Raw genomic sequence first — 16,426 nt, 5'->3', positions numbered from 1 at the left:
TGGTGAACAGGGACAAGCCATTGCTGAGACCAGGATTTTCACACCAAAAGGGTTAAAATTTGGCATCTAAACACAGAGGCATGAAGGTAGTGCTGACACCAGGCAGGGAAGGGTCTGTTATCGCAAAATGCAGGGACTTGAAGTTCTCCCATCTCCCTCTGCGTGTCACCCTCATCCCACATCCCCACCGTCCCCACTGGCCAGGGTTCCATGTCCCCTGAATGTCCCCATCCCTGTGCTGGTGGAGCAGGACAGGCTGCTTGAGTTGCACCTTCTGGGGGGGTATCAGGACCAGAAGAGTCTCAAAAGGCTTTTTTTTTAAAAAAGTCCTTGGTTTTGGGTGTTTCTTTTTTAATTGGGCAATGGATTGCTGTCAAAAATTGCAGCGCTCTGCCGAACTGACAGGACATTTGGGTGAAAAGCCCGGGTGTTGTCACCTGTGCATAATGGGAACCGAAATGTCAGTGCGTCCCTACTGCAAGATGCGATGGGGCCCGTTGTGTCCCCCCTCAGCATCTCTGCCTCATCCAGGGCAGGAGGTGACCTGCCATGAGGCAACAGGACACTTCGGATCACAAAAGTACTTGGAGGACAAGACATCTCCTGACTGGACACTGGTGGGATGTTCAGGTTCCTCTACCCTTAATCCTGTCTTCCAGCCAAACACAGCTTCAGGAGATGCTGACAAAAAGGGAGGGGGAGCCAGGGAAAGGCAAAGGATGCCTTGAAAATCCCCAGTCTCTCCACACTGTGTCACCCTCTCTCCATCACTTGTGCGCTGGAGAAACCTGTCTTGGAGCCTGGCTCCACCGGCACAGGCCATGCTGAGAAGATGCAACTGGGTGTCTGCCATCCTACACTGTGGTCCCTTCTCTGCTCTCCTCTTCCTATCCCTTTTTCTGCCTCTTTGCAGCACAAAACCATCATAAAACACCAGCTGGAGCCAGGCACCTTCCCTACCCACTGCCTCTATGGGGCCAGGTGGCCAAGCTGAGCTTCTGATGGGGACAGAATTTCTAGCGGGGCTTCTTTGGGGCTAGAAGATTTTCACTTAGTGCCTATAGGAATAAGAGACTCGTGAAAACCAGCAACTGTATGTCCACCATGATGGGCCCGGACACAGAGAGGGGAAAAAGGAAAAATCTCAATGGGAAAAACGTGATGCTCGAATTCTCCTGAATGGTCACTGGGGTGCTGTCTTCTCCTGCTGACAACACTGTTGAACCTCAGAGGAGAGGAGAGGAGAGGAGAGGAGAGGAGAGGAGAGGAGAGGAGAGGAGAGGAGAGGAGAGGAGAGGAGAGGAGAGGAGAGGAGAGGAGAGGAGAGGAGAGGAGAGGAGAGGAGAGGAGAGGAGAGGAGAGGAGAGGAGAGGAGAGGAGAGGAGGATAAAGAAAGAGAGAGAAAGAGAAAAAAGAGAAAGAGAAAAAAGAGAAAGAAAGAGAAATGGAAGAAAAAGGCCCACCTCATGGTCCTTCATTTAGAGCATCACACAGCTACTTGGGGTTGCCCACTACATCCCTTTTCTTGTTGGGTGCACAGTGGCCAGGCGGAGCGTTGCACAGAGGGACGGTGGCCTGTGTCTGCTCCTGCTGCCACCCACCCTGGGAGGTTTCTCCTGGCATGGCCTGGGGGTTTGGCTTCTCTCTCTGTCCTCCTTCCAGCTCCTTCTCAGCCAAGGAGGGGAAATTCCCCGCTTCTCCCAGCCCGACCTGCACTTTTCCCCGTGGTTTGTACTTCACAGCAGCATGGGTGTGTGACAAAGGATATCCTTTCTCAGCTTCATCAAGAGCAAAGAAAATATAATATATATTTATATATATTATATATATGTGTATATATATATATATAATTAAGTTTAAATATTGGCAGAGAGATCACAACTACCTCGACCTTGCTAAAAGCAGCCTGTACAGCAGAAGGGGGTGAATAGTGACAAAATCTAGAGCAAAGACAAGACACACAGATGCCAGACCAGGACAAATGTCCATGGCAGCAGCTGGTCTGTCACTGTGGGAGCCCAGCCCGACATGTGGCTGAGGTGGCACCGGAGACCTCGAGCGTGCACGGGGTCCCCATATCCCAGGGAGCAGCGATGGGGAGGGGACCACCATGCACCCGGATGCTCGGTGGCCTTGACCGTCCCCTCCATGCACAGCCACTGTCTCCCTGCCCGGCTGTTCCTTATACCCCTGGTACCCTGCCGGTCCCCAGCAGCCCCCGTTGCTGCCCCATTGCTCCTCCAGCGCTCGCCTGTGACCAAGAGAAGCCCTTGGTGGTGTTGCTACTGGTTCTCCTCTGCTGCTGGGTCACGGCACGTGCACTCGTCCTGGTCACAGTCAGCAGCAAATGGGATCACCTGTGGGGACCCAAGGGAGATGTCAGTCTCTGCTTGGAGCTCCCTGAACCTCCAGCACCCCAGTGCCCCTCCAAGTCTTTTCCACCCCGGTATGGACATCTGAGCCCGTGGTCTTGTCCCTCCAGAGCTTTGCATCCAGCTCTGGAGCCCTCAGCACAGGACAGACATGGACCTGTTAGAGAGGGGCCAGAGGAGCTACAGAAATGCTCAGAGAAATGGAAAGAGTTGGTGGTGTTCAGCTTGGACAAGAGAAGGCTCCGAGGAGACCTTATTGCAGCTTTTCGATTCTTAAAAGGGGCTGGTAAGAAAGATGGGGACAGACTTTTTAGCAGTGCTGGTTTCAATAGGACAAGGGGTGGTGGTTTTAAACTACAACAGGGTAGATTCAGACCAGACATGAGGAAGAGATGTTTTACAGTGAGGGTGGTGAAGCACTGGCCCAGGTTGCCCAGAGAGGTGGTGGATGAACCATCCCTGGAGACATCCCAGGCCAGGCTGGATGGGGCTCTGAGCAACCTGAGCTGGTGAAGATGTCCCTGCTCATGGCAGGGGTGGCACTGGGGGAGCTTTGAAGGTCCCTTCCAACCCAAACTGTTATATGATTCTATGATTCAATCTACTCCTGGCTCTTCCAGACTCAGTGAAGCATGAAAGTAGCACAGCCTTGTCTTCTGCACCTCTTGGAGGAACTCAGCCAACCACCCAGCTACAGAGGCTGTCCTCCACACTGCCTCGCATAGCAGCCAGGGTAGATGTGCTTTAGGGATGAAGAAAACACAGGCAGGCTGGAGGCTGTGCCAGCAGAAATGGTCTTCAGTGGGCAGGTAGTGGGTCCATCTAGGGTAACCCCCAAGCTGTGCTGCTCTGAAACATCCCATGCAGGTCAAGAGGCTCATCGCACATTGTTTTTCCTGCGTCACCTGTATGTGGCTGAGCAAGGTTGTGTCACCTTAGCTGGTGGCAGCAGAGCAAGGCAGGAGGCACCAGCAGAGCATCTGGCTCTTGGTTGACAATTGCCCGGCCATGGGAGCTGAGAAGACCATTTCCTCCAGAGGTTTTACACCCATCAGGCTCAGAGCCAGCAGTATTTCTTACTGTGGAAGCACATTTGATTTTTCACATCTCAGACTAGTGAAAGGCTGAAGCCTGTTTGGTGTTTGAATCCCATATTCCTGTGTCTGTCTTAACAGAGACGTGCTGGAGGCTTGTGCTGTAGGAGAGTTGGGACCTGGGCGGGGTTTGAGCTGGGGCTGGGTCTCCTTGAAGCCATGGCACTGAACCCCCCCACCTTCCACTGCAAACCCACCCTTTATTTTGGCCAGAGATCCAGATATCTCAGACCTCCGAAGAGCCATGCCTTGCTCCAAGATGTCATGATATTGCTGGGGATGTTTCACTCATCACTTGGGTGTAAAGCCTTTTCTCTCCTATCTCAACTGGATCTCCCCAGGATTTTATTTTTCTTTTTTTTTTTTTTTTCTGTGTGTGTATGCGTGATGAAAGGAAAAATGATTCAAGCTCCACAACAAAGATGAGAAGATCCAAATTCACATATTTTTGCAGTGAGAAATTATCTCGTGTCCTATGGTTTGTTTTGCTGTTGGATATGCTTAAAAAGAATGGGCTGTGAGTGCTGGAGAGCAAGTTAGATGGGAGGGGAGGTTGTGATGGGAGACAAAAGAAGGGTCTGTGCAACCCCAATGCCAAGTTGCTCCCTTTATGCTATTCCTCCTTCCTTGCCTCCCCAGGAGAACTGGAAGGGAAAGACAGCCCATAGCAGATGCCAGTGGACCACACCAAAAATCTCCTGAGATTGCTCAATCATCCAATAAGGTGACACCATGACTAGTGCTACATCCTATGGAAGTCATTTCTTTGGGACTCATTTCCCAAAACAAGAGGGAATCCCATGAACCTCACTGGGAGCCAGACTGAGCTTTCAGTCCTGCTGGCCAGAGCCCAAACCGTGCTATTCATCAGTAAGATGACATCTATCAGCTTCAGCTGGCTTGGGTTTAAAATCATTGCGTTGCAGGCCCGGCTCCACGGCCAGCGGTCACCATGTAATCCTAAATCCTGGCCATTGCCATGGAAGATGCTCACTTACCTTCCTGGAGGACAGTGTGGAGGAGCAGCAGTCACCCCCGTCATACTGGCAGTACGCCCGGTTGTTGATGGTGTCGCACCAGCCGTCTGCTTGGAAGGGCTAGGCAGAGAAATGAAGGGGTTATTCAAAAACATAAAGTTGCCCCCAAAAGCAGAGATCCCAGCTCCTCAGAAAAGCCCCTGTGCACCTCTGATAAGGGCCAAGGCAACACCATACACAACCTCTTCAAATCTAAAGGGCACTAGAAGGTGTGTATGGAGGAGTTGGTACTCAGAGGGCAACAGCTGTAGCTCGAGGATCAAGGAATGGTGTCAGCAGACAAATCCACATGGCTAGAGAGGACCCCAACCTGAAAGATCTAAGTCCCAGTGCTTCCACTGTCACCCAACTAGGAGTCAGTTCACCATCTCATTTGCTTGTCCACCTTCTCACACCACTCTCACCTGTCTGCACAGTAATCCAGCTCTCTGCATCTCCACAGCTGGGAAAGGGCTCTGTGAGAAGCTGACCCAAGTCTTCTGTCCACCACCCCTCCTCCCAAAGAGATGGCCCTGAAATTGAGGTTGGTGACCTGGCTTGGGCAGCTACATATGGAGAGGCTGTTACAAAACTCGACAGAACATCCTGCTACCTCAGGAAGGTGAGTTCTTTATCCCCCTTGGAAAGGTTCAGCAATGTCAGAAGTCTCCCAGAAGTACTTGTACTCAAGGCAAGCCGAGCATTGGCAAGTGCTGGTTGCAAGAGCGATACCTTTTCCAGAATGCTCTGGATCTTAGCCCAAAGAACACGTGCCTAAATTCCTCTAGACTCTCCACTGGAGGCTCTATCCCTGTCTCCAGAACATTGCTCCACCAAACCTTGCCAGGTTGGACTACAAGGCTACTTATCTGGTGGCCAGCTGGGACAAAGAGAAGGGATCTTCATTTAAAACTAGCTCCCTGCAGGCAAAATCCAGCTCTGGAACTAGCAGAGAGGGCACCAGCCTGCTGATAACCAGAAATACTGGCAATGAGGCCACCTTCCAGCTTCAGTCTAGGCCATCTTGCTCCTCATGTCTCTTTTTCATGGCCCAAATCTCACCCTCTGTAAGGAATCCATATGGCTCAGTGGTGAGAGATTTTGCATTGCCAAAATAATGGTGGCTTCTCTTTGTGTGGCACAGCCCAGTGCCCTTCGCTACTCTCCTGTGGGTCACTGTCAGCTCTGCCTGGGACTACCAGGGATTTGTAAAGCCCAGCTCAGATAAATGCTCCATCTCCAACAAGCCTTCTTTACCTTCATCTCTAGCATGACAACAGAAAGCTATTGCAGCAGGATAGCTTTCTGTCCAGAAATGTTAAATGGCACAAGCAGCCATTCAGAAATCCTTTTTATTGTTGTTTAGTTACGTGAGTCATCTGATCAGAGAAGAGAAACAAGCAACTGGAGCTGAGAAGCAGCCAACTAGGGCTGAGGAACAAATACTGTGCAACTGATGCAACATAACAACCTCCGTGTGAAGGATTTGCAATGAGCCGTCAGGAACAATCTGCAGCCGACAGTTTATTCATCACAGACACACATCAGCACTGCCAAGCAACGAATGAATGTGCTAACAGCACCGAGGGGCCATTCATTAACTGAGTGATTAGTAATGAAATGCTTCTCCTGCTCCAGGCTCTGTGATGGTAGCTACTGGCCCAGCGACCATGGCCAACCTCCAGCACTGCTGTCATCAGAAAGGGCTCTTGGGGGAAACCTGGCCGCCCCTTTGCTCATGAGAACAGCCAACCTTCTCGCTGGATCTAGTGGCCCCAAACTACACCTGGGCTTCAGAAAACACCTAGAGGCAGCCTTCGATGGACACCCATCTGTGGCTCCCGTAAACTGAATGGCAGCCAGCTGAAAAACGTCACCACGCTGCAACAGCCCTGCATCCACAGCACCGAAGCCAACATGTGGGACTGGTGATAATCCCAATAACTCTCACGAAAAAGCCAAGCCAAAACCAAGGAACCAATGTGGCTTTTTGTCATCATGACTCACGAGGAACAGAAACGGCCTCAGCACAGGCTGATGTCGCTTTAGGAAGTAGCAGCAGGGATTATAGCAAACCACCGAGTCTGGCTATGGCATCAGTACCACCATCCCCACACCGAATCCAGGCAGCCACAGAGAGATGGCATTTGCCCATTAGATCTTGCACAAGAAGGAGTGCACCTGCCTATAGCTGGGAAACTGAGGCACAGCCGGATTAGAGAGCTCACTCAAAAACAAGAAGGGATTTGGCTCCCATCATTGCTGTCACAAACCACATCCACAGGAGACCAGGGTGCAACGTCACCAAGGCAATAGGGTTAATCAACACTCCTCTTCCATTGAAAAACATCAGTGAGCCTGAAATGATGGTGATCAAAGGTCTCTGGAGGGCTGGGACAGGGATGCTGGGGCTGACAGGTGCAGGGGTGCAGGCAGGGAAAGGCTTTTCTAGATGCAATTTGCTTTTGCAGCCTTCCCCGCAGCAGAGCTTTTCCTTCAGCTTTGCTCCATATGTCATGACTCACAGGCAAAACAGTGCTCGCCGCTTCGGTAGTTTCCATACAATTATGGGAAGGGTTTGCCCATCCCGCTGCACAGGTCTGAAATGATTTCCAGACCTTGTGTGCAAGGTGGGGGGAGAACAGAGACAGGGGACAGGACGGGGAAGGAGAGGTTCTCCATTTCTCCCTACACCTATTAGGGCTAATTGCCCCCTCCTCTCAACCCGCCGGAGCCCGTACCCCACCCTAAACAAATACAGGCTCCTATGGCAACACTTGTTGGGGAAACTTAACAACTCATGCTCCAAATTATGTTGGAAAAACATCTGAGAGGAAAATAAAAAATGACTAATTGGATTCAAGGCTCAGGAGAGCCAGGCGCAGGGCTTGGGAACTGCTGTCCCTGCTCCTCACCCAGTGCCTGAAGCACAGGGAATCCCATTGCTTTGCCTCATCAAGGATTTCCAGATCACAGAATCATCAAATGGTTTGGGTTGAAGGGACCTTCCCAGCTCCCCCAGTGCCACCCCTGCCATGAGCAGGGACATCTTCACCAGCTCAGGTTGCTCAGAGCCCCGTCCAGCCTGGCCTGGGATGTCTCCAGGGATGGGGCATCCACCACCTCTCTGGCCAACCTGGGACAGGCTCTCAGCACCCTCAGTGTAAAAAAAATCTCTTCCTCATGTCCAGCCTGAATCTTCCCTTCTTTAGGTCAAAACCATCAGCTGTGTCCTATGGTAACAAAGATGGTTTCACGTTTGCAAGCAGAAAGAGGAAAGTAAGGTGCTGGTGGATGACCCTTGAAGGCACAGATGCCCTCCTACTTGCATTGGTCTCATTTTGGTCTTCAGAAGTCACAGCAATGAGGACACAGGCAATGCAATACTCTAACAGCAGGTGATGTGAGAGAGAAAAACCCAAAGTCTGTTCAGCCTCTACTTGAGCCATGTTGCTCTACAGAAAGCAATGCCAGCAGTGGGAGAAGGGAGGTTTGTCCATGTTGGTGACTTGCAAAAACACCTGACAATATTTTAAGATGCTAACAGGAAAAAAAAACCCAGCACATCAATGGCCAACCATGGCACACAAAGGCAATGGATGTGAACTGGGGAAATGGCCAGCTGGGTTTTAGCTACCAGAATATGCATCCTCCAGCATGCAGGGAAAAGAAACTGGTTCAAATGGTTCAGATAAACTGGGAAAAAATGAATACGGTAACCGCTGCAACTGCTCCGTGCCGCAGTGAGCGATCAGGAGCTGCTCGGCGAGGCAGCGTGCCACCAAGCTGGGCTGTGTCAGCAAATCTCCCCGCTCTTGCCATCCATCTTCCTTGTTTACCCAGCCTGGAGCTTCCGCGGGGCGTGTGGGAGCACGTGGAGGTGCAGATCTGGCACGGCCGGGCCCCAGCCCCGCGCTGCCGCCGTAAAAATAGTAACTGCCAGTCAAGTGCTTGGCAAATGAAATAGGCTAAAAAAACACAGGCTCTCAAAGCTGGGGACAGGAACAAATGAAAAGAGAAAAAATTATTATTTTTTTTGTAAAAAAAGAGGGAAAAATATCACAGGCACAGGAGGGATGTGAGGAAGGGTGCTGAGATTCCGCTGCATCCTGAGCAGAAGCATCTTGGAGGACTCGGTGGTGCTGTTTCTCTTGAGGCTGCCCAGAGGTGCTGTGTGAGGAGCAGCATCTGTGCACAGCTTTTTTCCACCACCCCTGTGGAGTCCCCGAGCAGGCTGTCCCCTCCCCAGAGCTGGTGTCCAGCCCCCAGTGCCATCAGCAAGGTGGGCAGGCTCCAGGTACTTTCCTTCAAATCCACCTTATACATAGGTTGATTCACTGTGAAAGAGAGTGAAAGGGCGCAACAGATTGAGGGAAAGACAGAACACAAAGAATAAAAGAAAAAATAAAAAAAATCACAGATGCCATCAGTATCACAGATATTTCAGTGCTGCGTCACGGGCGTTTGACGAACGTTATTTCCCAGGAATGCAAGTTTTGCTCCGGTCGAGTAGACCTGAAGGGCCAGTACCTTGCTTTTGGCAATGACCTGTTCCAGAGGCTTCCAAGGAAAGTGGAAAAAAAAGAACAAAAAAAAAAATCAGCATGCACCTGGCCAATTGTGTAACTGAAGAGCTGAAATACTCTCTTGTTGGGATGGAAAGTGCTTGCGATTTCAATCTGCCCATAGCTAGAGAAAGCCCAGAGCCCAGTTTCAGGGGATCAAGTCCAGCCTTAATAAGGAAAACATTTCCCTCAGGCTTTGGGAGGCTGTGCAGGTCCTAGGCTTTGCCACCATGCTGCTCCGGTCCAAGGAGGATGTGCAGTTTGCTTTCATGTGTGGATTTTGCTGTCCTTGCATCCTTCCCTTTGGGCACCAGTGTTTTGTGCGTTGATCTCTGTCCATCTGCATGCTGAGACACCCCATGCAACCCTGCAGCTGAGGAGGTGCTGGTGTCCTTGTCCTTCTCAGCTGTTGCTCTTAAAGCAGTCCCAGAAGAACATCATTTCAGCAAGGGATACAGGCAGGGACCAGCTCTGGAAAAGCTGCTGCTGCTGCCTTCAGATTCATGCCTCCTACATCAGCTTCACCACCACCAACTCTGCTCTTGCGATGAGTAATTAATGGTGGAAAGATCAGCTGGAGGAGACAGGAGGAAGATGGCACAGCAGGGGAGAGAGCGGTGATAAACCTCTGCTGGAGAAATGTCTCTCCTCTCTGTGCACATGGTCTTGAGGGATATCAGCCCAAACCAGGGCTGACAGAAACAGAGAATGTGAGCCTTGATTTGCCCCAGGGCTGATGTCCCTGCTCATGGCAGGGGGTTGGACTAGATGACATACGAAGGTCCCTTCCAACCCAGACTACTCTATGATTTTATAAAGACTGCTCCAGGGGTCTAAGATGTGCAAGAGAAGCCATGTCCCAGGTGCAAGGCGGTGAGCGGGCAGGGGTGTGTGGGGAAAGGTAAAAAAGCAGGAGGCTGCAGCAGCCCTTGGCCAGGGATGGGCAGAGGGCAGCTTCTCCCTTCCAGCTGCCTCTCCTGCCTTCCTTCACACCTCAGCCCCTACCCACAATATTTCAGAAAGCTTTGGGAGGTCCCTTGGAGGACTTGAAGAGTACCCAAAGCCTTGTTAAAGTTCTGGTTCACTTAAAAGCTCCCATGCATCAACCACTCCATGGTCTCAGCTTGCTCCCCAGAAATTCCCCCTCCGATCCCTTCAAACCACTGTTTTCCCCACAGAATACAGGAGCTGGCGTCTGTCCCTTCAGCCACAGATGTGGCAGGCACTAGTAAAAGTGATGCTACGGCACAGTGTCCCCAGGACACATCCCTTTCCTTGCACACACGCTCACGAGGCAGAGAGCCCGGCCGTTCTTGGCTTCCCTCGCTTGCCCAGGGAAGTTGACTGGGAATGCAGACTGTGGGAGGAAACGACAATGTTCATTGTTTGGATTAAATATTTTTCTTGGCCCTCTCTCTGTTGCAGTGTGTCTTCTGTTCTTTTTTTTCTCCCCCGCCCCCCGACACCCCCAGCACACTCACTTTCCCTCTCTCCTTCCCGAGCCTCTCCAGCACGCAAGGAGGAAACCAGCTCTGAAAAACACCGAGAGGGACGGAGAGGGGACAGGGCTGGCTTCTGCTCAAAAAGCGTTTTGGGATGTCTCGCTGCCCTGAGCCACTCCGAGCAGCGAGTGAGCACTACCTGGCCCATGGCAGCCCCGCTTCGGAAATCTGGCAAGAGGCACCTGGGACCAAGGGGCGTGAAAAAAAACAAAGAAATTCCTACAAACCCAGCACTTCATCCTCTGTTTTTTATGACTCCCAGTTTTCCCAGTTTCTGTCCACTGAGCCATTCTTCTGTTCCTTTTGAACCACGGGGGCTGTCTCCTGGAGCCACATGCCTGCAGGATGGCTTGTGTGTAGACATCAAGGACCTGCCCCATCACCTCAGACATGGCCAGAAAGCAAAACAGAGAAACATCAGTTGTTTCCAAGCTTGCTGGTGGCCCTGAGCCGCCCACTTGTCAGCTCAGCATGCGGACTGCTTTCATTGCATCTCAGGTCTTCAGGAATATCTGCCCCAGCTCCAAAATCCTTCTCCTCAAGCCCCGCTAAGGAAACAGAGGCTTGTTGCTTGAGAAAGTACTCCACATACTCTCGGGAATGCTCCAAGGAAGGGGTGACAGGCTGGAAGGCGGCATCCTGCTGTCTGGTTTCGGTCTATGTGCCACCACTTGCATTGCTGTGCCCGAGGCAAGGAACAGCCCCGCTCCCAGCAGCCTTGGTATGCAGCTCCAGGTGTTCTTCAGGACAAAGAGGGTCCTTTGGACACTGGTTTCCTGCAAACATCTGGGCACTGTTTGAATCAGTCTGGCTTCATTTGGACGGGATCAGTGTCTGAAGGGGGATGAAGAGCGCAGGGTTTAGACTGCTGCTTGGTGTCCAGCCTGAATGCTGCTGTAGATGAACACACTGGGAGAGCAGGTCCTTACTTTCATGGTGTCTGAAAGTGCTTCTGTGTCCCAGGCCAGGATTTGGTTTGGACACGTATCTGCAGAAGTATGTGGCACTTTGGGCTACTGCACAGAATGTGTTTATCCCTGTCCTGCTTTGTGACTCTCTACTCAGGGACCCCACATCCCAGCAGACACCAATCTGGAAAGGGCTTTGCACAGTCCATGGGGACAAGAGCAAAGAAAGGGATGGAAAGCTGGTGTAGATGACCACCACATCAGAGCAGGTCTTTGCTTCCACTAAAGAATTCTGTCTGTGCTCTGTTTCTTTTTTTTTTGTTGTTGTTTTTTTGTTTTTTTTTTTAAGGACATATGGATGAGGTTACTAAGGACATGTTTTAGTGCCAGAGTTAGGTTATGGTTGGACTTGATGATCTCGAGGGTCTCTTCCAACTAAAATGATTCTATGATTCTATTCATGGCAGGATCCTCAGCCTCATCCTTTTTGCGCCCTGATCTCAGTACTAACGGGAGAAGAAAAACACAAGCAGGCAAGAACATGCCAAAGGGAGCCCAGGAAGATGCCATGTGTGTGTCAATAGTGCCCTGGCAAGCACAGTGGCTCCTGGAGATGGGTCCCCAACACTCACCATTCCCAAGGTTGCTGCAAACACACACGAGAGAAGCCAGGGCTTCCCATACCACCAACACCAGCCCACAATCCTGCCCTCAGCAGCTCGCCTGCTGCCGTGGATTAGATCTCCTGCCAAGCCGTTTGTGCAAAATATGTTGCAGGATAGAACGGGTTATGGAAAACAAGCCCTGAAAACCACAAGGGCCTCCTGACCCACTTGTATCTGGTTTCTGCCAAGTTCTTGTTACAGATCTTAAACAGAAAGAAAAACAATGTACAAGGGATGAAGGAGCTGCAGGGGAATGAATGTTCGTGTTGGAAGAGCAGTTGGCTGGGCTGTGCTTGGGGATGTTTGTTTATGATCAGGAGCAACTCATTGATTTTTTTTTTATATTTCAGCGGGTGCTTTCAGTGGCTTTCCACTCCCTCTGTATCACCGGCTGTATGACTGTGACTGTTGGGAGAGGAAAAAGTGGGACATGGGCAGGGATGGAGGAATGGCAGAGCTGGAGAAGGCAGAGACGTAGCCATGGGTTGGGGCATCCCAAGTGCAGGTTTGGAGGAGCTGAAGTTGCTTCTGCCTCTTTGGGTCTCCGCCATCACCAGTGTGGTACCTGGGTGCTCTGGTCCTGCCTGTGCCAAAAGGCTCCTCTCTTTTGGGGTCATGCAAGCCTGTCCTTGCACCACACCGGTGTGTAGTCAGTTTGTTTCCCTCTGTTTGATTTGTCTCTTAAGAAAATGAAGTTTCTACAATCACACTCCACGTGCATGCAGGGAACAGAGACCTTCTCACAGTTTAGGAAAAATATGTCTCAAGTGAGATTTTTGGAAGAGAAATAAACTTCTTGGGGCTCATGCCCTGGAAGGCTATATCCCACACTAAGCAGCCTGTGCTGCTCAAGCCAAGAGTAGCATGAAAATGTACCCAGCAGGTACATAGAGAGCTTGTGTTCTACCTCCCCAGCATGAAGGGCTTTGCCCTCACAGCTCAGAGATCAGGTGTGATCACAGAGGGAGTCACAGCTGTTTTAGGGTCTCCTTGAAGGCAGCTGTGGCATCCCCTTAATCATTTTGATTGCTTTCCCCAATTCTGCTCTGTCCTCTTGAGATGTGGAGCCAAACATGTCATGTACTACCCATGATTTGAATGTGCCAGAATCTAGGACAACTCGTAGAGTCCTGTTTGGTCACCTGGATCACATGGCCTTTGGTGACAATCCTGAAGAAACAGCAGCCACATCCAGCAGGATCCTCTCTGCATTTTCAAAGCCAGATGGCAGACAGAGGAAGAGTGCAGGCTGGATAAAGATGACACAAAATGCTCTCATGGCGACAGAAGATGAGATAATGATGATGTGAACATCACAAGAGGATGACTGAATTCTGGGCATACCTAGTTGCTCTAGAGAGTCTCCTTGGAGATGCAGGGGTGCCTGTAATCCTCATTGACTTAAGCTCCAGGAAAGCAGAAGAAGATCTCTTTCCAGGAGTGGAGCATCCCACCAGCATCACATCTCTGCCTGTTTTCCTGCACTGGGCTTTGCCATGGTACAAAATCAGAGCTCCCATGTCTGGGAGGAGAGACAACCAAGGGGCCCCAGCCCCATCATGCAGAGGCAGCTTTGCCCAGGGAGCGAGTCACACCCTGTCCTCCATCACAATAAAGCACAGTAAGATCCTGGTTTTAGGTGAGACTTCCCACTCTCCCTACCACATCTGCCTTCTAAGGGGTTAATTCTGGCTGACAAGTGCTGGACACAAGCCACAGACATGCCGAGCGAGAGCTTTGTGCACACCGGTGGGAAGAGCCAAGGAACTATTGGGGTCCTTGACTACCTGTTGCATCGAGAGATTCGAGAACAACTTGTAACCACAAATACACTTCAATCCCTATCTCATCACTTCCATCACAATACCTCAGAAAAACCACAAAACAGGGAATGAATTAGAATTTTACAACCATGATAACATCACCGGCAACACGCGTGAGGGCAGTGAGACCTTGTCCTCATGGGGAAAAGACCTGAGAATTTCCAGCAACTCATGACAGCTTTCTGCTATGGTCCATCTTCACCCAGGGTGTGAGGCAGAGACCAAAAGTCTCTGCACACAGACAGGGCTGCTCAGAGCAAAGCACAGCAAAGCGAACCTCAATCAGAGAAGGCTTTTTCAGCTAAATCACAGCCACACTGTGTGGGAGACAGAGGAGTGCAGAGCTGGTGAGCAGCACAGACTGGAAGATGCTCCACAGCAGCCATGCTCATGTATAGACTATTTTGGACCATGGCAGGAATAGCCCAAGGGCGCAACCTGGATCACCGTACCTTCTGCCCCCTCCTCCTCTGAAGTCAACTGCATTGCTTGTTCTTAAGTACAGGAAGAGAGCTGAGAGGTGGTCACCTCAGGATTGCTTAGGAGAACCTGCTCCAGATGCTGCAGACACCTCCCTCAGCAGCAGAGCACACCACCGGGACCATGACCACCGCCTCCCAAACCACAGTGGGAAGGAGGGAGCTCCTCTCCTCCTCCACCCAGCCCCAAGCCCCCTCCTCCTCTCTCCTCCGGTGCTGCCATCTGTTTTTCTACTGATGGCAGAGGATGAGATGTTCCGCTGGCCCTCAAGACGCAAAGCATGCTCAGTGCTAACTTGTATTCCTGATGGGCTCCTGGAAGGGTTTGCATCCCTCCCCTCCCTCCCTCGCTGAATTATGTGCGCCCTACTCTGGGAATGGGGAACTTGGCAAAATGCAGCGATAGAGCGGGAGGCAGATGGATGACCTGACTAATGGGAAGAGAAGGGAGGTTGGGAGAGGAGCAAGAGGGATAAGCAGGCAGGCTGATTCACTGCCAGCGTATGCTAAAGATGAGTGAGAATCTCTCTATAATGCCACTGCAGAGTGATCTGAACTTCCCGACACGAGGCAGGGCTCTGGCTGGGGAGGATGGGGCTTGCCACCACTGTCATGGCCCAGCCCAAAGTGACTCCACCAGGGACAGACCGTATGAGCAGCCAAGTGACCTAGATTTCTCTTATGTAGGGTTGTTTCCCTCACTGAGGCATCCAGATGAGAAAGCTGGACAGGTTGGTCAGAGAGGTGGTGGATGAACCATCCCTGGAGACATCCCAGGCCAGGCTGGATGGGGCTCTGAGCAACCTGAGCTGGTGAAGATGTCCCTGCTCATGGCAGAGATTGGACTGGATGAGCTTTGAAGGTCCCTTCCAACTCAAACCCTTCTGTGATTCTATGATCCAGCACACATTTGGCAGTCAATGGAGAGACAACGGCATCTCTGAGGGATGACTCAGACTTGAAGTGACCTGCACAGTTCATGGGAGCAGCATTTCACTGCCCAGTGGAGAGCAGAGACCGGGCTGCTAAAGGAGGAGCCTCCAGTGAGGGATTATTGTGAAATGAGGAGGAACCTGGGAGTAAGATGTCCCATGGACATGACAAGTCAAGCTGAACCACGTCAGACTCAGCAGGAGCTCTGTTCTGCTTGGCCAGAACATTTCCTGAGCAAGTAAATTAAGGGGAAAACAAGGCAAGGGGGACCCCATGCAGCAAGGACAGAATACAGGTTATATTCCGTCTCTACCTGCCTCTCCCTGTCTGATATCCCCACTAGAGACTGTGTCCCAAGTGAAACAGCATCCAAGAACTGCAGTGCTTTTGGTCACAAGGATGGAGACAGGAGAGGAAGAGGAGTGAGGGTGGAAACAAGCACAGATGAGGTAGAAACAATATTCAGGGCATTTTCTGTGGTCAAAGGAGGGGACTGGTAACACCTCCCTTCTTTCCAGTGCCAAGCAGCAGCTCCCAGAGCAATACTTTGAATGAGTTGCTTTTGGTAAGAGTTATTCTTTATGGCAAGACAAGGACTATTATAAAAGACACATGAAAAAATGTTATCTGAGAAGACTTGGCTTATCAGCCCAACCTTAGAACCTGCAGCATCATAGAAGAAAAGCCAACGAAAAGAATAATCAAAGACACGTATGTGAGAAGTGAGGAGGAGAACAGGGAGGAGGCAGCTGTATCAGAAAGGAGAGCATCAGAGCAAAAGAAACTATCTGAGGATGAATCTTCATTAGTATTACAGTGAGTGACTGTGACCTTAAAAAATAGGCCTGTGCTGAGGAAATTGCTAACGAGGAAGAAGACATTATTCCACAGAGGAGGATCAGGATATCTCACAAAATGTTAGATGACCCGAAGACTAGAGAGAGAAACAGGATGACATTCTCTTGTATAAAATTGAAGGGCAAGCTCTTGTACTGATGGTAAAACATCTGCTGTTAGCTTGGAGCTCATCAGTTGGAAACAAAGGACGTAGAGAAAGATCTGGGTGTAC

At 50.8% G+C, this 16,426-nt stretch overlaps 1 protein-coding gene across 1 annotated transcript in view; it reads right to left on the bottom strand.

Moving 5' to 3' along the window:
- Window positions 1-1,332: 1,332 nt before the first annotated feature.
- Window positions 1,333-16,426, bottom strand: part of PAPPA2 (pappalysin 2) — an 89,422-nt gene continuing 74,328 nt past the window's right edge. The window contains exons 21-22 of the mRNA XM_065842386.2: window positions 4,465-4,563; window positions 1,333-2,357 (exon numbers count right to left, since the gene is read on the bottom strand). Of these exons, the coding sequence (XP_065698458.2) occupies window positions 2,283-2,357; window positions 4,465-4,563 (174 nt within the window). The 3' untranslated portion in view covers window positions 1,333-2,282. The remainder of the gene's footprint in view (window positions 2,358-4,464; window positions 4,564-16,426) is intronic.

The sequence above is a fragment of the Patagioenas fasciata genome, chromosome 6, assembly GCF_037038585.1.
Source record: "Patagioenas fasciata isolate bPatFas1 chromosome 6, bPatFas1.hap1, whole genome shotgun sequence".
NCBI classification, from domain to species: domain Eukaryota; kingdom Metazoa; phylum Chordata; class Aves; order Columbiformes; family Columbidae; genus Patagioenas; species Patagioenas fasciata.
Note: the sequence above shows the minus strand (reverse complement) of the source record. Positions and strands in the feature narration are given on the sequence as shown.